The sequence below is a fragment of the Oncorhynchus keta genome, chromosome 21 (assembly GCF_023373465.1).
Source record: "Oncorhynchus keta strain PuntledgeMale-10-30-2019 chromosome 21, Oket_V2, whole genome shotgun sequence".
Classification (NCBI taxonomy): domain Eukaryota; kingdom Metazoa; phylum Chordata; class Actinopteri; order Salmoniformes; family Salmonidae; genus Oncorhynchus; species Oncorhynchus keta.
The window spans coordinates 41544433-41565550 of NC_068441.1; the positions used below are offsets into that span (position 1 = coordinate 41544433).

Below are 21118 nucleotides of genomic sequence, written 5' to 3' on the forward strand. Positions count from 1 at the left end.
TGATGAAGCAAAAACAGGCTTTAAGAAATAAATGTTTGCTCATGTTTAATTTTACATAAGTATTCAGATCCTTTACTCAGTACATTGTTGAAGCACATTGACAGCGACTACAGCCTCGAGTCTTCTTGGGTATGACGCTACAAGCTTTGCACATGTATTTGGGAGTTTCTTGCATTCTTCTCTGCAGATCCACTCGAGCGATGTTGGGTGGATGGGGAGTGTTGCTGCACAGCTATTTTCAGGTCTCCAGAGATGTTCCATCGGGTTGAAGTCTGAGCTCTGGCTGGGCTTCTCAAGGACATTGAGACTTGTCCCGATGCTGCACTTGCATTGTCTTGTCTTGCTTATTAGTGCCTTGCAAAAGTATTCATCCCCACTGGCATTTTTCCTATTTTGTTGCATTACAACCTGTAATTTAAATTGATTTTTAATTTGGATTATATGTAATATATAATAATAATATAATAATATAATAATATTATGTAATGTATATATGTAATGGACATACACAACAGTCCAAATTGGTGAAAGGAAAAAAATGACTTGTTTAACCTCTCTGGGATATGTGGGACGCTAGTGTCCTACCTGGCCAAAAGCCAGGGAAAATGCACGGGTCCAAATTCAAATAAATTACTATAAGTCTTTCATTACATCACACATTCAAGATAGCAAATTAAAGCTACACTTGTTGTGAATCCAGCCAACATGTCAGATTTCAAAAAGGCTTTTCGACAAAAGCAAACGATGCTATTATCTGAGGATAGCACCTCTGTAAAGGAAGAGAGAAACCATGAAAACCCATTGAAAAAGTATTTAGGTGCCTTTTGGCAAACTCCAAGTGGGCTGTCGTGCCTTTTACTGAAGAGTTTCTTCCGTCTGGCCACTCTACCAGAAATGCCTGATTTAGTGGAGTGCCATGGTTGTCCTTCTGGAAGGTTCTCCCATCTCCACAGAGGAACCCTAGCGCTCTGTCAGAATGACCATCTGGTTCATGGTCACCTCCCTGACCATGGCCCTTGTAACCCTGATTTGCTCAGTTTGGCCAAGCGGCCAGCTCTAGGAAGAGTATTGGTGGTTCCAAACTTCCATTTAAGAATGGAGGCCGTTATGTTCTTGGACCTTCAATACTGCAAAAAATTAGTTGGTACCCTTCCCCAGATCTGTGCCTCAACGCAATCCTGTCTCAGTGCTCTACACAATCCTGTCTCAGTGCTCTTGGTTTTTGCTCTGACATGCACTGTCAACTGTTGGATCTTTTATAGACCGGTGTGTGTGCCTTTCCAAATCCATGTCCAATCAATTGAATTTACCACAGGTGGACTCAATAAGTTGTGGAAAGATCTCAAGGATGATAAATGGTAACAGGATGCACCTGATCTCAATTTCGAGTCTCATAGCGCACGGTCTGAAAACTAATGTAAATAAGGGTATTTAGTTTTTAAAATTAATTTGGCAAAATTACTAAATCTTTTCACTTTGATGGAGTATTGTGTGTAGATTGTGTATGTATATATATATATATATATATATATACATAAAAAATAATAATAATTTAAAATCCATTTTAGAATAAGGCTGTAACAACAAAAAAGTCAAGGGGTCTGAATTCTTTCTGAAGGCACTGTAAATCAGAGCACAAACAAGATGGCAAATGTCCTTTGCTATTACAGCCAGTAACTGTAAGCCAACAACAAGACTGTACCAATGTTGACTTCAAATTCAGTAGCTACATTCCATAAAGCATAGTCGCTCTGGATAAGTCTGCTAAATGACTTAAATGTAAATGTAGCTAAGCAAAGTGCACTGTCAACACCAAACTTTGATAAACCGCCATGCTGCAAACTTCAATTGGCATGCTCATCTAGTTACACCAGCATGATAGTCAAACTGGCAAGATGCCTACGTGTGCAGCCAGATTTTCAGGTTCAGCAGAAACACTGCTAGCGAGCCTACATTTCCTCAACCAAGATAAGCCTATACCAACACAAACTGTAGCTGATTTGAAAACGAATCGTCTTGCTAAGAAATTGTTAGATATGTTGAATCTAAACCCGGCCAATGCACATGCAAGTAGCCCATTGGCTGTGCATTGCTGTGAGTGTACACATGCTAGCTATTTAATTAGCTAGATCAACACACGAGACCGACACGTTGCTGCTCTAGCATCCAGGACAAATTCCAGCGCTTAACTTATGATTTGTTCATTCAGTACATGCTCTTTCCATGCAATTTTCTTAGCACTAACTTTGATTCAAAAGGTATTAACCAATTTATTTAACTGGGCATGTCTTTTAAGAACAAATTATTTATGATGGCCAAACCCAAACGGACACTGGGCCAATTGTGTCGCCGCCCTATGGGACTCCCACTCACGGCTAGTTTTGATACAGCCTGGAATCGAACTAGGGTCTGTGGTGACTCCTCTAGCCACTCGGGAGTCCAATCAACCTTTTCAAGTTACAGTTCAGTGTGTCCCCAGAAATCTGAACCCAGTACAAATTACTTTTTTAAGGCCATTTTTCCCAGATATATTTTAGACAATGTTTCAAATATATTTTCCTGACGTTAAAGCTTATTTTCCGGATGTTGAAATCAGGTATTTTTTTTGGTTCCGAATTAATATTTACTATTATACTATTGAAATACTAATACTTTTTTTTTTTTTTTTTGCTCTACTGCAGTGGTTTTCAAACCTCTCCTCGGGGAACCCCAGACGTTTCACAATTTTGCTTTAGCTCTGATATAGTTATTCAAGAGGTTGAGAATTAGTTGACTCAGGAGTGCTAGCTCTGGAATAGATCAATTACATGGAACGGCCTGGGGTCCCCATAGAGACGTTTGATTACCTCTACTGTGCTGACCAGACCAAATCTGAATCCATCATTAGACGTCTATGATTGGTTTAGATTTGGTCCAGTACTAAAATCAACATCCGTGGACGAGATTCCCTAAATACACTGCTTCGATACAGCTAGACCCTTTAAAAAATAATGTTATACTTACCCAGCACATTAGGATAATTTAAGGTTGGGGAAAGAGTTGGCAAAAATGCTCTCCCTAACCCGTTGCAAAAATGTTCTTGTATCGAAGTGGTGTGTTTTTAGGGAAATCGAGGCCGGACCGCACCAAAAATAGACCCCAAAAAAAAACACATCCGGGCAGGACTGAAAAAGACAGGCAAAAGACCTTGGTGTAGGTCCCCTTAGTGGGAAGTAGCCATCAACAAGTAAACAAAACTTTCCAATTGCACTCAGCCAAATGATTAAGTCACTTACAGGAACTGGTATGTGCTAAAGGTAAAGCAGCTGTTATAATAATAATAATAATATATGCCATTTAGCAGACGCTTTTATCCAAAGCGACTTACAGTCATGTGTGCATACATTCTACGTATGGGTGGTCCCGGGGATCGAACCCACTACCCTGGCGTTACAAGCGCCATGCTCTACCAACTGAGCTACAGAAGGTTGATATTCACCCCTCTTTAAAGATAGACTCCCATGTTTTGCATGAATGCATATAGCCATGTCTGAAGTAATAGCCAGGGCCCAGTTTCCTGATAGCGATGGAACTTGAGTTTTTATTTTATTTTTTACGATGCATCGTTAATATAACGTTCGTAGAACTCATCTTTCCCAAAACACGATGTAGGGAGAACTTTCAATAAGTGTGTCGTTAGAGCATGTGTCGATACTGATAGGATCGAAAGAAAGGTTGTGCTGCTCTTGGATCAGCGTTCTCCATTCAAATCTTACCTTAAAATTAGATACAATGGCTGCAAATATTGAGGTGGCTCACACAAAACCCAAAACGGCTGCGCACATGCGCCATCGTGCATAAATGTATTTTGTCCCCCCCACACCAAACACGATCACGACAAGCGGGTTAAAATATCAAAACAAACACTGAACCTATTACATTAATTTGGGGGCAGGTCAAAACGCATTTTAACATTTATGGCAATTTAGCTAGCTAGCTTGCAGTTGCTAGCTAATTTGTCCTGGGATTTAAACATGGAGTTATTTCACCTGAAATGCACAAGGTCCTCTACTCCAATTAATCCACACATGAAATGGTCAACTGACTCGTTTCTAGTCATCTCTCCTCCTTCAAGGATTTTTATTATTTGAACTTTATGGTGAGTGGCATCTAAACTTTCGTAGTATTACCACGATGACCGACAACAGTTCCTTTCAATCACCCACGTGGGTATAACCAATGAGATGGCACGTGGGTATCTGCTTCTTTTAACCAATGAGAATATGGGAGAGGCAGGACTTGCAGCGCGATCTACGTCACAAATAGAACTGACTTCTATTTTAGCCCGTGGCAACGCAGATGCTCGCGAGCAGTGGGTGCAATAATAAAAAGGTTTAAAAATGTATTTTGCAATGCGAGTGGTGTAGTCAGGGTGTTATTGTAATGCTTAGGCTATGCACTAAATCCAATATTTGTCACATTGCACACATGTTAGTCCTATACCATGGAATTGAGGCAAATTACAGCCTACAATTAGCAAAATGGAACTCAACTTATTGAACATGAAAATGATTTAATAATATAGGCTATTTAGCCAATTGTATTTGTCTTTATTGCAGTTATCTCGGTTTTCCTTTGAAGCATATTTTTACCCTTTGCTTTTTTATAACAATTGCAAAGACATTAGCAACTTGGTATTGTAGTCAATTTCGTTCTGAAGATATTGGTGGTCAGAGACAATCTTGAATCTTTGTTTATCGGGGAGAGTATGTATGAAGTGACACGGAAGGGCAAAAAAATGATTGAACGAACCAGTTAGCTGTTCTACGAGTGCTCTGAGGTAAATTAGTGGTCTAAGTGCTACTTTAGTTACAATGGTTTTGGGAAACGGCTCTGAGATTTAACAAGGTACCTACGAAGGTCCTAACGGTGAATTTAGCATGAAGATGCTTTTGCGAAACCGGGTTCTGGACATTAAATTGAGACAATTTACACTTTGAAGTGCAAATTAAATTTCTGAAGACACCTTTTGCATGTGGAAATCAATGGAAACTAAAAATTGTTAAGTGTGAAGTAGGCATTGGTCTGAAGCAGGAAAATAAAGTAAATTCACATGAGCACCACAATGCATGCTCCACCAAGGTTTTCCATCACACAGCTTTGACCAACTACAGTAGCTATGATGGTCTATTGTACACATTGTTTGATGTATGCAGGTTGCTTAGGATTGAAACCTTCTCACACAGCCTAATTCCTACTCTTCAGATGAATAATGGACTTTACATTGTCCTTAAAATGTGTAAATACAGTACCAGTCAATAGTTGACACCTACTCATTCTAGGGTTTTTATTTTTATTTTCTAACTTGTAGAATAATTGTGAATAAAACTGAAATAACACATGGAATCATTTAGTAAGCAAAAAGTGTATTTTATATTTGAGATTCTTCAAAGTAGCCACCCTTTGCCTTGATGGCTTTGCGCACTCAACCAGCTTCATGAGGCAGTCACCTGGATTGCATGTCAATTAACAGGTGTGCCTTGTTAAAAGTTGTTGAGCCAATCAGTTGTATTTGTATTTATTTAGGATCACCATTAAAATACATTCACAGATTTCACAAAAGACTGTGCCCCCTCAGGTCCTTACTACATATCTACAGTACAAAATCTGTGTATAGTGCATATGTTATCGTCTGTGTATGCATGTGTCTGTGCCTATGTTTGTTGCTTCGCAGTCCCTGCTGTTCCTTAAGGTGTTTTTTGTTTTACTGCTTTCATCAGTTACTTGATGTGGAATAGAGTTCCATGTAGTCATTGCTCTATGTAGTACTGTACGCCTCCCATAGTTTGTTCTGGACTTGGGGAGAGACGTCTTGTGGGGTATGCATGGGTTTCTGAGCTTTGCGCCAGTAGTTCAAACAGACAGCTCGGTGCATTCAACATGTCAATACCGCTCATAAATAAAAGTAGCGATGAAGTCAATCTCCTCTACCTTTGGCCAGGAGAGATTGACATGCATATTATTCATATTAGCTCTACATCAAAGGCCAGCCGTGCTGCCCTGTTCTGAGCCAATTGCAATTTTCCAAAGTCCTTTCTTGTGGCAACTGACCACACAACTTAACAGTAGTCCAGCTGCGACAAAACTAGGGCCTGTAGGACCTGCCTTGTTGATTGTGTTTAAGAAGGCAGAGCAGCACTTTATTATAGACAGACTTCTCCCTATCTTAGCTACTCTTAACTCAATGTTTTGACCATGACCGTTTACAATCCAGGGTTACTTCAAGCAGTTTAGTCATCTCAATTTGTTCAATTTCCACGTGATTTATTACAAGAATTAGGGTTTAGTGAATGGTTTGTCCCAAATACAATGCTTTTAGTTTTAGAAATATTTAGGACTAACTTATTCCTTGCCACCCACTCTGAAACTAACTTTTCCAAGTTGTCAGACCCCGGTGGCTTGTCATGTTGATACAATACTTTTTTCACCTCTTCCATATTCACTTTACAGAATTCAAAATTATAATGCTTGTCTTTCGTAATTTGGTCAGATAAACTTGGATGTGTTAGTGTTTGTTTCTGGCATGTCATGCCTAAATGTGCTAATATTGCCAATGAAAAAAATAAAGTAGTTAGCTCATTCATCACAACCCACTGATAATGCCATGTGATTCAATGAATGATGGAGCTGAGTTGTCCTTTTCCCCAAAGTGTCTTTTAACTTGAAGAAACCTTCCAAGTTCTTGAAGTACAATCTCAAAGAACATCAAGCCCTCTGAATCTGGCTCTCATGAGTAACTGCACCTCCGATTGCAGCCCAAATAAATGCTTCACAGTAGCAGTTCAAGTAGCAGACACCATCTCAACATCAACTGTTCAGAGGAGACTGTGAATCAGGCCTTCATGGTCGAATTGCAGCAAAGAACCCACTCCAATAAGAAGACTTGCGTGGGCCAAGAAACACGAGAAATGTAAATTAGACCGGTGAAAGTCTGTCCTATGGTCTGAGTATGGTCCTATGGTCTGCTTCGTTGGTGACACTCAGTGATTTTATTCATAATTCAATGCTCACTTAACCAGCATGGTTACCACAGTGTTCTGCAGCGATATGCCATCCCACCTGGTGTGCACTTAGTGGGGCTGTCATTTGTTTTTCCACAGGACAATGACCCAACACAACTCCAGGCTGTGTAAGGGCTATTTAACCAAGGAGTGTGATGGAGTGCTGCATCAGATGACCTAACCTCCACAATCACCCGACCTCAACCCAATTGAGATGGTTTGGGATGAGTTAGACCGCAGCGTGAAGGAAAAGCAGCCAACAAGTGCTCAGCATGTGTGGGAAGTCCTTCAAGACTGTTGGATAAGCATTCCTCATGAAGCTGGTTGAGAGAATGCCAAGAGTGTGCAAAGCTGTCATCAAGGCAAAGGGTGGCTACTTTGAAGAATCTCATATCAAATATTTTTTGATTTGTTTAACACTTTTTGGTTACTACATGATTCCATAGTATTGATGTGTTCACCATTCTACAATGTAGGAAATGGTAAAGAAACCTTGAATGAGTAGGTGTCAACTTTTGACTGGTGATGTGTGTGTATGTATATATGTCTGAGTGTATTAAACATTATGAACATCTGCTCTTTCCATGAGACTGACCAGGTGAAAGCTGTGATCCCTTTTTATTAATGTCACTTAAATCTACTTCAGTCAGTGTAGATGAAGGATTTTTAGGCATTGAGACAATTGAGACACAGATTGTGTTCGTGTGCCATTCAGAGGGTGAATGGGCAAGAAAATATTTAAGTGCCTTTGAACAGGGTATGGCAGGTGACAGGCGCACCGGATTGTGTCAAGAACTGCAACACTGCTGGGTTTTTTACGCTCTCCAGTTTCACTGTGTGTGTCAAGAATGATCTACCACCCAAAGGACATTAGCCAACTTTACAACTGTGGAGTCTGGCCGTGGCTTGCTATATAAAGAAGGTAGACAGGCATCAACTCATTCGGTTACTGTTCAGATGAACTGGGCAAAACAATCGACTGAGCATGGTATGATTGTCGGTGCCTATATGTCAGGAATGGCCTGTCTTCTAGCCTTTTCGCGCACTACTCTGGCTAGTTTATTGAGAATGGTGCTACAAACAAAAAACATCCAGTCAGTAACAGTTCTGAGGGTGAAAACAACTTGTTGATGATAGGTAAAAGGAGAATGGCATGAATTGTGCAAGCTAACAGGCCGGCCACAAACAGGAATGTAATGGCGCAAATACGTCTCACTTAAATCTGATTTATTTTTTATAATACAATGTGCAGTTTAGGTGCAAATTGTGACATAGTATTTAAGTGTTTGACCCGTTACCTGTAGTAGCACTGTACCATGAAAATACATAACTAAGGACATTTATTGTAATGTGGGACCAAATGAGCAATGTTAGGATCTCTCCTGATCTGAGTTTTTTTTTTGTTTCAGAAATTCAGCTCAGCCAGTAAATACGCCGCTTTGCTAATGGACAGCGAGCAAGGAGACGACGTGGAGGACAGCATAGAATAAAGCGAGAGCGGGGGAGTGAAAAGAAGATCCAGTCAATGAAAGAATCTCACATTAAATATGAAAGTCTCCTCACCTGGTGTAGAGGCACCTGGGAGGTCGTCACTCCTACCTACTTTCCTAACTCGTAACCCTCCCTCCCCTCCCCCTTTCAGGACTTTTCAGTTTCTAAAAAGAATAGTCATATACTGACTTGTTTTAAATGGAAAGGGAAAGGAATAGTCGACACAAGAAAATATGGAATATTGAATTAATTGTAATAAATAAAAAAGTGGGGTAAAAACAAATTGTTTACATTTGTGATGGTATGCGTTGGGCTCCATCCTTCTCCCCAGTGGAAAAGGATGACGTTGGTTACTGGATGCTTGCTTGTCAGCCTGACCTATTAAATCACATGTGCAGTTAAAAAGGCAGTGTTTTATTTACCTGACAGCTGGCTAAGTAGGATAAAAGTATATATTCTCGCCGATTGGTCCAGCCAATACTCATAATGACATCGTCCTCATTGGGGGGGCTTATTTTGCCCTGCTGGCGGACACTGAAACTACGTAAGTGAAGGCAGAGTTTGCCGTTGTAATTGAGTACTGTAGAGCACGGGGAGGTGAATGTCGTCACTAACTAAACAAAAAAAATGCTGATCAATAAAGGAGGCCTTGTTTTGTGGCGGTTCTAATGTTTCTTAATGATCAGAAGTTCTCTACCACAAGCATTTATTTATTTTTTACTCCTTCTAGCTGGTCTGTTGAGTGGAGCAATCGGCATTTGCCACCAGACTACTAAATTGCAAATCGAATGCCAGCTCTGCCCACACATCTAATAACCAGACATCCTCTGGAAAATAGCGCACCCAATGAAAGTCTACCTTTGAGAAATGTCTGAAGCTGGTACTACTAGTGTAGGACAGAACTTTAGCCAGCAAGCAGTGCTACTGATCTATTGAGATGTACTGGGAAGGTGTTTGACAGTGTTTTGGGAAGTAGCTTGGAATTATTTTTTAAAATCAAAATGTATTTGTGACATGCTGAATACAACAGTGAAATGCTTACTTACAAGACCTTAACCAACAATCCAGTTAAGAAAGTAAAAAATATGTAACAAATAATTAAATAGCAGCAGTAAAATAACAGTAGCAAGGCTATATTCGGGGTACCGGTACAGAGTCAATGTGTGCGGGGTCACAGGTTAGTTGAGGTAATATGTACATGTAGGTAGAGTTATTAAAGTGACTGCATAGATGACAGAGTAACAGCAGTGTAATAATTATCAATATATTCAGAGACAACCTATCAGATCCCCACTGACGGGCTGTGGCGCCAGGTGATAAGGGTAGGCCACAACACAACCACCATGTGAGCCCCTCCGGGGTGTGTGCATAGTCCTCTCCTGTACTCCCTATTCACCCACAACTCCAACACCAAGTTTGCTGGCATGGTGGTAAGCCTGAACACCGATGTCGATGGGAGCCTTAAGGGAGGAGGTCAGAGACATGGCAGGGTTGTGCCAGGACAACAAGCTCTCCCTCAATGTTAGTAAGATCAATGAGCTGATTGTGGACTACATTTTTGAGAGGGGAGAGCATGCCCCCATCCACATCGACAGGGCTGTAGTGGAGCAGGACGAGAGGTTCAAGTTTCTTGGCGTTGACATCACTAAGGGGTTAACATGGACCACACAGTCACGAAAATGCCACCAGAGCGCCTCTTCCCTTTCAGGAGGCTGGAAAGATTTGGCATGGGCCTTTTGGATCCTCAAAGTTCTACAACTGCACCATCAAGAGCATCTTGACTGGCTGCATCACCGCTTGGTATGGCAAATGCACCACCCTTGACCGCAAAGCACTACAGAAGTGCTGACAGCCCAGTGCATCACTGGGGCCAAGCTCCCTGCCATCCAGGACCCCCATATCAGGCAGTGTCAGAGGAAGGTCAGAAAAATTGCCAAAGACTCCAGCCACCCAAGCCATAGACTACAGTGAGGCAAACAGTACCGGAGCATCGGCTCTTGGACCAACAGGCTCCGAGACAGCTTCTATTCCCAAGCCAACAGACTGCTAAATAGTTAGTCCGGGTAACCGTTTTAATTATCTGCACTTACCTGACTATCCACATTCACAAGACTATATATACACACATTATATACTCACACACTGCACTGACACTAAAAGCAAAAACCCCTCACATACACACACACAACACCAACACACGGCTACTCTGTCCTTTATTTTACTCGTATTATGATCTATCCTGATTCCTAGTCCCTTTACCCTTCCTTCATGTACATAACTACCTCAAAAACCTTGTATACCTGAACATTGATCTGGTACACCCTGTATATAGCTCAATTCTTATGTATTGTATTCCATTTGTGGTACTATTTTTCATTCTATTATTTAACTGTATTGTTTGGAAGGGCTCGTAATCAAGCGTTTCACGGTTAAGTCACCATTTTATTGGGCGTATGTGACAAATTAGATTAATTGTTTTACTTTAAGCTATGAGGTTTTGATTATACCAGATTTGATATGGGGAGGCAAACTGCATCCCAATTCCCAATTAATTGGAAAAAATGTAAATGAATATTTTGATAGGTTTTGAAGATACTCATCAAAACTGACGTTTCTTGTACAGCACTTGTTCTACGTGGGACATCAAATTTTTGTTTTCAAATGCACCGTAAACAACCGGTGTAGACTTTATCGTAAAGGTTATTACTAACAATGAAGAGTTAAAAATATAAATCATTTAAATAACACAAGGAATAAAAATACACAAGAATTAAGCAATATACAAGAAATACCATATCAATGTAATCCAGACATAAGTTACTTGTACAGCATTTCAAGCATTTAGGTGGGTCTTTGTTACTGTTGGCAGCCAACAGTAATAATGCCTCCCCACAGACTCATCTCAACTTAATCTCATCACCATTATCCCCCATCACAGTGCAGATGTATACATTTCTCAACACTCGCTGACTGGCGCAATATTGACATTAAAAAGCCATCAACTACATATTTCGCCAGCTGTTGGTGATTCAGACTTCATTCTGTGAAAATATCATATTATTATATAATATAATTATTTATTAAAAGCTGAAATGTCTTGAGTCAAGTTTTCAACCCTGTTGTTATGGCAAGCCTAAATAAATTCAGGAGTAAAAATGTGCTTAAGTCACAAATTGACTTAAGGACTCCCTTAGTGCAATAATAGTATTTAACATGATTTTTGAAAGGCTACCTGATCTCTGTACCCCACTGACAATTATCTTTATGGTCCATCAGGCGAGCACTGGATTTCAACCACAAAGACTATGGTTTTCCAATGCCTTGCAAAGAATGCCACTTATTACAGATTGGTAAAAATATAATAAAAAAGCAGACATTGAATGTCCGTTTGAGCTTGAAGTTAAGTGAAGTTATTAATTACGCTTTGGATGGTGTATCATTTTTCTTTTAACCAGGCAAGTCGGTTTAGAACAAATTCTTAATAACAATGACAGCCTACACCGGCCAAACCCGGACGACACTGGGCCAATTGTGCGCTGCCCTATGGGCCTCCCAATAATGGCCGGTTGTGATACAGCCTGGGTTTGAGCCAGGGTGTCTGTAGTGATGCCTATAGCACTGAGATGCAGTGTCTTAGACCGCTGCGCCACTCAGGAGCCCGGTTGCTACAAAACAACAGGTGCCCGTCCTAACTCAGTTGCTGGATAGGAAAATAACCGCCCAGGGATTTCACCATGAGGCCAATGGTGACTTTAAAACAGTTTAATGGATGGATGGATCAGCAACATTGTAGTTACTCCACAATACTAACCTAATTGACAGAGTGAAAAGAAGGAACCCTGTATAGAATACAAATATTCCGAAACCTGTTTGCAACAAGTCACTAAATACTGCAAAAAATGTGATAAAGCAATTCACTTTTTGTCCTGAACACAGTTATGTTTGGGGCAAATCCAAAACAACACATTACGGAGTACCCCTTTCCATAACTTCAAGCATAGTGGTGGCTGCATCATGTTAGACTACCTGTGGTGCAGCAGGTAGTCGTGGTTAGAACGTTGGGCCAGTAACCGAAAGGTTGCTGACCCACTGGGAATGCGATGAAAGACATTAAGGCTCAAATAAATCATTCTCTCTACTATTATTCTGACATTTCACCTTCTTAAAATAAAGTGGTGATCCTAACTAACCAAAGACAGGGAATTATTACTAGGATTAAATGTTGGGAATTGTCAAAAACGAAGTTTAAATGTATTTGGCTAAGGTGTATGTAATCGTCCTTCTTCATCTGTATATGTAATGTTATTCCATAGAGCCCATTATATGAATTTGTATTTATGCAGTTCCTTGACAAGGACGGCCATTAATCAGCAATAATTAGATGTCGGTTTGCATTGTGCCGCAGTTAAACCTTCAGATAGAAATGAATTATGTTGAACAGATATGATTGTCATGCAGAATTTGGAAGTGTCTGCTCTATTTCAATCTGCACCGTTGTGAACATTTCACCTCAATGAATAGACCCCATGGTGTGGTCCTGACCTGAACATGGATGTCAGTTTGTTTCTCTGGTGGTGATCACTCTTCAACCACCGCTGTGTACAGAACTCATGGTGGTGAGGGTCCTGCTGTGCCACCCGTCACCTCCCTCACGCCTGTCTCGACAGGGACATGAGGGTCCTGGACTCCTCTGCTAAAACAGTCATCAGCTGCTTGATGATTTGCCTCAGGAATACTGACAGGTTTTTGTGTACACATTTTAATTTACTTGAGTACTAGAAGTCCTTACAAGAATAGTAAACCACCTAAAATCCAGACAATTTAGGACATTTTGCCGGTCCTTAATTGTAAAAAGGCTATTTTAGGGTCAGAGAAAATAGGATTTTGAATGGGAATTCAATGTTGGCGGGGAGGGGTGTAACTGTGTTTCCCACCCCCTGTTCTTTGCTGTGGAGTGTTATTCCTGATGGTTGGGCCGGAATACCAGCTGGCTCTCCGAGGAGGTCCAGCTCCCCATGTGACTCCTTCAGGACAGGAGCAGACCCTCTCCAGCCTCGCTACTTTTACTAACACAACATCCCCTTGATATATACAGTTCTAAAGGAACAGAGTCTTTCATTGTTTTCAGTTGAGAGAGATTTTTAGGGAAAACATAGAGGGTGAAGGGGTGAGAAATGGAGAGAACTACAGTGCTGATGTCCTGTGTGTGTTCTCTCCACAAGTAGAGTTTCAGGTTCCGAGTGGGTGGACAGGTTATTTGAGTGTGTGAGGCACTCTCTCTTGTCGTTCCCACATGACATAGAGAAGGAGGAGATGAAAAATGGTAGGAAGGAACCGTTTCACTGTCTGCTCTCTTCAAGTGCAAAGTTGCGGAGTCCGTGCAGGGTGTCGTAGTGAGCGGCGCTATCTAATCGCTCCCATATGAGAGGAGAGAAAGAGAGAGGCTGAACATACACCAAGAAATGGGGAAGGGCCTGATGTCAGCCTGACCAAAACAGCTGCCCCTCTCCCTGTAGAGGGGAGGGTCTGTGCAGCAAGCTGACAGGAGAGGGGGAACAGCTAGAGAGAACATTGTAAAAAGAGATGGGGAGCGACAGAGAGCAAGAGAAGGGTGTTTCTTTAAAGGTTGAAAGTGGAGAGAGAGGGCAGTCAGAGAGGTGTAACAGGAGATGAGAGAGAGGAAGGTTTGTGCAGGCTGGAAGGGAAGTGAGAACAGCTAGTGACAGAGGGAGAAAGGGAGAGATGGGACAGCCAGAGAGAGGAGAGAGGGACTGAGTGGAGGCTGAGGGGTCCAGTCCTGGCAGATTAGAGTGAGCAGTCAAAGGGTTTGGGGGGGGCTAAGAAGCAAAGGCAGAACCAAGATTCACTGTGAAGGAGTGAAGAAACGAGAGTGGGTCCCTTTGAAAAGAAATATAAGGAAGGAGAGCAGGTCCTTGGGATAACCGACATAACTGACATAAAAAACTAGAGAAGACTAGTTTAAAAACTAGAGAAGCATACTACCATATCTATGGGATGCGTTCACAGTACCCAGCGTCACAAGGGAAAGAGATGCGTTCCAGAACCTGATGGATCCACAAAAGTAGTGGTCCACGATGTCCCAGTTGAAATCCTGCAGCTGGCTGAGGTAAGTAAGGTTTAACCCTTCAGTGGCTTAATGGTTGAGCATGGCATTTGCAATGTCAAGGTTGTGCATTTGAATCACACTGGGGCAACCCATCGGAAGATGTATGGATGTATTACTGTAAGTGGCTTTGGATAAAAGCATTGGCTAAATGGCAAATTCTAATATTACTACAATATTACCTCAGGAGACAATCATTTTTGGGGACTTGAATGGGATATGAATAGATTGACCATGATTCTGTACTATCTAGGTAGTTATACCACTTCTCAATTTATTGTGCTGTGAGTATCTCGCCTAATGCTTTTTGGAGTTGTCTTGTGACCCATCAACATGTAAACAAAACCAATGATTCTAGCCAGGACCCCCAGTCTTAAACCATAATGTAGCATAACGTCCACCTAGTCTATGGAGAATGCTCTGTCTGTGACACAACCAATAGCAATTTACGGGACATGTTTATGGATAGTGTCATGCAGGACCGCAACTTTCACTGGTGACGGGGTGGGCATGTTCCCCCCACATTCTGAAATTGCATTTTTGTCCCCTCCCCCATTTTTATAATTGGAATGTGATACAAAACGCGGTACCGGTGCGCTTTAGGACCATGCGGACACCTCCGAGCGGCCGTGTCGGCTGTACATCCAACTGAAAATATATATAAATTAACAAAATACTAGTCCAATTGCCACCCCACTTCTAAAACCAAAGTGGCGCCCCTGGTGTCATGTGAGATATAACAAACACAATCACAAACGGTTCAGATTGAACTTCTAATCAGTTGTTTCAAAGTCAATTCCTCGAGGCTTGATGTATGTGCAATCGTTTTTGTTCCAGCCCAGCCCTACCACACTTCATCTAACTTAACAACACCCTGATTAGTGAATCTGATAGTGTATGTGGATAATTGCCATTTTAATCACAGTATCACATGGCATGGTGGTTACTGGAGTTTGCTAATGATTGTTCCTCACTGTCTTTTGGACTCTGGGCAATGTATGACTCCGTAGCTGTTGGCAGTATTTAACCATGTCAACCTGATTTAGCATGACACAGGACTTTGTAGGATGCTTTGACCTCATTCATTGATGTTGATAAGAAATACAGTATAATTTCCAATGGAATTATTACCTGGTGGAAATTGAATCGTTGGCTAATTCCTGAAGCATGTAGCTCGTAAAAATAGTCTGTCCTTGGTTGCAACACTCACAACCAAGTTCCAAACTGCCTTTGGAAGCAACGTCAGCACCAGAACTGTTTTTCAGGAGCTTGATGAAATGGGTTTCTATGGCCGAGCAGCTGCACACAAGCCTAAGATCACCATGCACAATGCAAAGCGTTGGCTGGAGTGGTGTAAAGCTCACCGCCATTGGACACACTTCACCATCTGGCAGTCCGGTGGACAAATCTGGGTTTGGCGGATGCTAGGATAACGCTACCTCCCCCAATGCATAGTACCAACTGTAAAGTTTGGTGGAGGAGGAATAATGGTCTGGGGCTGATGTTCATGGTCCCCTTAGTTCCAGTTGAGGGAAATCTTAACGCTACAGCATACAATTACATTCTAGATGATTCTGTGCTTCCAACGTTTTGGCAAAAATTTGGGGAAGGCTTTTTTCTGTTTCAGCATGACAATGCCCCAGTGCACAAAGCAAGGTCCATACAGAAATGGTTTGTCTAGATCGGTGTGGAAGAACTTTACTGGCCTGCAAAGAACCCTGACCTCAACCCCGTCAAACACCTTTGGGATGAATTGGAACGCCGATTGTGAACCAGGCCTAATCGCCTAACATCAGTGCCCGACCTCACTAATGTTCTTGTGGCTAAATGGAAGCCCCCGCAGCAATGTTCCAACATCTAATGGAAAGCCTTCCCAGAAGAGTGGAGGCTGTCATAGCAGCAAAGAGGGGACCAAGTCCATATTAATGCCCATGATTTTGTAATGAAATTTTTGATGAATGTCCACATACGTTTGGTCATGTAGCGTATATAGTACCTGGACCTCAATGTCAGTTGCACTGCTTTCCCCCCCATTCTTCCCTCTTATCAGGGACTGATTTAGACCTGGGACACCAGGTGGGTGCAATTAATTATCAGGTAGAAGAGCAAAAAAAGCAACCGTACTCTGGACCTCCAGGGTAGGACTTGAATATCCCTGATCTAAAGAAAAAACAGTGGCATGGGTAGACACACACATGTAAACACAGCGATCCATTTGTCTTTATTTGTTGTATAATATTCATGTTTATGATGGGCAATGTTGTCTACACGTTACATTACTCCAACCCACAGATACTGCAATGTCACCAATGCACATTGCTCTCTTGTATGCCATTGCCAATGTTTGAGTTGTTCATATCAATGTTTGAGCCAAAATAGGGTCCTTGTTGACTAGGTGCATTCCTCAATGGAGAGCGATGTTTTGTCTTACACACGCTTTCCCATTCCTATTCTGAGAGTTGCATGGCTATTTTTGAGGTGACACTCCTGCTCATGGAAAGTGGGGATATACAGTACCTTGCGAAAGTATTCGGCCCCCTTGAACTTTGCGACCTTTTGCCACATTTCAGGCTTCAAACAAAAAGATATAAAACTGTATTTTTTTGTGAAGAATCAACAACAAGTGGGACACAATCATGAAGTGGAATGACATTTATTGGATATTTCAAACTTTTTGAACAAATCAAAAACTGAAAAATCGGGCGTGCAAAATTATTCAGCCCCCTTAAGTTAATACTTTGTAGCGCCACCTTTTGCTGCGATTACAGCTGTAAGTCGCTTGGGGTATGTCTCTATCAGTTTGGCACATCGAGAGACTGACATTTTTTCCCATTCCTCCTTGCAAAACAGCTCGAGCTCAGTGGGGTTGGGTGGAGAGCATTTGTGAACAGCAGTTTTCAGTTCTTTCCACAGATTCTCGATTGGATTCAGGTCTGGACTTTGACTTGGCCATTCTAACACCTGGATATGTTTATTTTTGAACCATTCCATTGTAGATTTTGCTTTATGTTTTGGATCATTGTCTTTTGCAGACTCCATCAGGTTCTCTTCCAGAATGGTCCTGTATTTGGCTCCATCCATCTTCCCATCAATTTTAACCATCTTCCCTGTCCCTGCTGAAGAAAAGCAGGCCCAAACCATGATGCTGCCACCACCATGTTTGACAGTGGGGATGGTGTGTTCAGGGTGATGAGCTGTGTTGCTTTTACGCCAAACATAATGTTTTGCATTGTTGCCAAAAAGTTCAATTTTGGTTTCATCTGACCAGAGCACCATCTTCCACATGTTTGGTGTGTCTCCCAGGTGGCTTGTGGCAAAATTTAAACAACACTTTTTATGGATATCTTTAAGAAATGGCTTTCTTCTTGCCACTTACATAAAGGCCAGATTTGTGCAATATACGACTGATTATTGTCCTATGGACAGAGTCTCCCACCTCAGCTGTAGATCTCTGCAGTTCATCCAGAGTGATCATGGGCCTCTTGGCTGCATCTCTGATCAGTCTTCTCCTTGCATGAGGGAACGGCCAGGTCTTGGTAGATTTGCAGTAGTCTGATACTTCTTCCATTTCAATATTATCGCTTGCACAGTGCTCCTTGGGATGTTTAAAGCTTGGGAAATATTTTTGTATCCAAATCCGGCTTTAAACTTCTTCACAACAGTATCTTGGACCTGCCTGGTGTGTTCCTTGTTCTTCATGATGCTCTCTGCGCTTTTAACGGACCTCTGAGACTATCACAGTGCAGGTGCATTTATACGGAGACTTGATTACACACAGGTGGATTGTATTTATCATCATTAGTCATTTAGGTCAACATTGGATCATTCAGAGATCCTCACTGAACTTCTGGAGAGTTTGCTGCACTGAAAGTAAAGGGGCTGAATAAACGCTCAATTTTTCAGTTTTGATTTGTTAAAAAAGTTTGAAATATCCAATAAATGTCGTTCCACTTCATGATTGTGTCCCACTTGTTGTTGATTCTTCACAAAAAAATACAGTTTTATATCTTTATGTTTTAAGCCTGAAATGTGGCAAAAGGTCGCAAAGTTCAAGGGGGCCGAATACTTTCGCAAGGCACTGTAAATACCCAGACATCGTAGGAGCATAACTCCGGTTTCCCATCTGCCCTGTCCCTTCCTGGGAAAGGGAAATAGTTTGCTAAGATGACATTTGTGTTAGCCGCGAACACAAGTGTCTGTTTCAGGTCTAAACGTCCGCAAAAAAATAATCAAGTGTCCATGCAGACTTTGACTATATTATAGGAATAGCGTCGTCGTTTTCAGTTTGAATATTGTCGCTAAAAATCCACAGTAAACCTTTAACAATTTTACATTTTGGAACGTTCGTTAAACTGAAATTGTTACTCTGGCAACAATGCAAACAGAAGCCATGTTGATGAGTTACAGTTCCCACACACACACAAAATCTACCAGAAGGTATTAATGAAACCAACTATGTATGAATTAATGGCACTGTTCGCTCCTCGCCCATCTCAATGTTAGAAGCTGAGTGCTTTGGGCCTGGAATGGTTGGAGATGCCTGGGGAATGAGCTAGCCTTTTGGCTTGAGTATGACAAAAGGGGTTGGGTGCTCAAATCCAGCAATTTCACAATAGTCGTGCAAATCTACCGCCCAGGACAACTGGGTGAATGTGTTTGTTCATAGACCCCGTAGTCCCTTCCCAACTGAGTGTCTTTTTTGTAATTCTGAGGATATTCAATCTTTCTCTCAGACTTTGGGTGCTCTATTCCCACACATTTTGCTAGCAGAACTAGGCACAATGTCTGTAGTTACCTTTAGGTCCTTTGAGACGGAATGGATAGTTTAAAGAAGAGTTCCTATATTGTTTGGTACATGAATTTCCACTGGAAGAAGCAGAAGCTAGGAAACTGAATTGTCGCAATTCTCCTTTCTCACCACGTGGTGATGCTATTGTCTAATGCTTTTCTCACTGTTGACTGGAAAGGGACTCCCTGAGGCTTTGGAGCTGGGATGGTTGGAGATGCTTTGTGAAAAAGTGAGCTAGATTCTGGAAAAGACTACCTTATTATACTGTATTTCATTAACTATTTGTGAGGGTTAGAGGAGATCTCTGCTTGTGAGCTCTTGATCAAGATGGTCTAAAATCCTCAAGACATATCTCCCTCACTAACTTTAAGCATCAGCTGTCAGAGCAGCTTGCACCTCTACACAGCCCATCTGTAAATAGCCCACCCAACTACCTCATCCCCATATTGTTATTTATTTTTGCTCTTTTGCACCCCAGTATCTCTAATTGCACATCATCATCTGCACATCTATCACTCCAGTGTTGATGCTAAATTGTAATTATTTTGCCACTATGGCCTATTTATTGCCTTTACCTCCCTAATCTTACTACATTTGCACACACTGTATATACATTTTTATATTGTGTTATTGACTGTACGTTTGTTTATCCCATGTGTAACTGTGTTGTTTTTGCCTCACTGCTTTGCTTTATATTGGCCAGGTCGCAGTTGTAAATGAGAACTTGTTCTCAACTGGCCTACCTGGTTAAAGACAGGTGAAATTTAAATAAAAGAAACGTGTAAAAAAAAAGGGGGGGGGGGGTATGGTAGTACTGCTTGAGTTTGTATCATCATGTGAGTTTATTGTCAATGGTGATCTGGCGCCATCACTTCTTCAATGTTTCAATAGTTGTTTTTTTAAAGTATGCTTGCGTAACACAGCCCTTCTAGGACAGCCATTCCACTTCCTATTAGTCCCATTCAAATGAATATAATTTGCAGTACGTCTTGCAGTGACAGCAGGTTAAGGGTAGAAAAAAATTGATGTTAGTTATAAAAAGTAATTTTATATAAATCAATGGAATTACTTAACAACCCATTAGTCATATAGGCTATGTTAGTGATCATATCCTTACTTTTATTTATTTAAGCAGAACTTTGCGCGTTTTTTAAAATTGAAGGTGGCAGTGATTGAGAAACAAAACAGTCGGTTGCTTTAGCAATGAGAAAATTCCATTGGTCATAAAGTAATATTCCTCTCACCTTGCGAGTTTAAATGAAATCACCAAATCGACGCATATCTTAGTGGCTAGCTATGTGAACAGTGTCTGGTAAACACTAACGTTAGCCAGTACAATCTTTGCTTCCGGAGCAGCACGTGAAAAATTTATTCAGATTATATGGTAAGAAATGAAAATAATAAATATGACGTACTAGAAGAAACCGAACTACATGTTTCATTCAATAATTAAGTGGATTGGAAAAGAGCAAGTATAATTGGTCCATTTGGCGCAAGCTACCTAACGTTCGCTAGTTTGCTATCGTTATCTAACGTGACCTGGCTGGCATGCATTTTGGTAATATAACTTAGTTTGCTAGCTAGATACGATGCCGTGCTTATCATGTCTTTAATGATATTTGATAAATTAACCAGTGATTTAAAAAATAAATAATAATTAGCTGTTAGGGCTAA

The 21118-nt window shown here is 41.2% G+C and overlaps 1 protein-coding gene across 7 annotated transcripts in view; it reads left to right on the forward strand.

Moving 5' to 3' along the window:
- The window catches only part of LOC118400571 (eukaryotic translation initiation factor 4B-like), a 31384-nt gene extending 22570 nt beyond the window's left edge, over nucleotides 1-8814 (forward strand). For 6 of the 7 annotated variants that reach the window (XM_035797554.2, XM_035797553.2, XM_035797559.2 and 3 more), the window contains one exon: nucleotides 8450-8814. In XM_035797554.2, coding sequence (XP_035653447.1) covers nucleotides 8450-8530 — 81 coding nt within the window. In that variant the 3' untranslated portion in view covers nucleotides 8531-8814. The remainder of the gene's footprint in view (nucleotides 1-8449) is intronic. The other variant, XM_035797557.2, reaches the window with a different exon arrangement.
- The last annotated feature ends 12304 nt before the right edge of the window (nucleotides 8815-21118 follow it).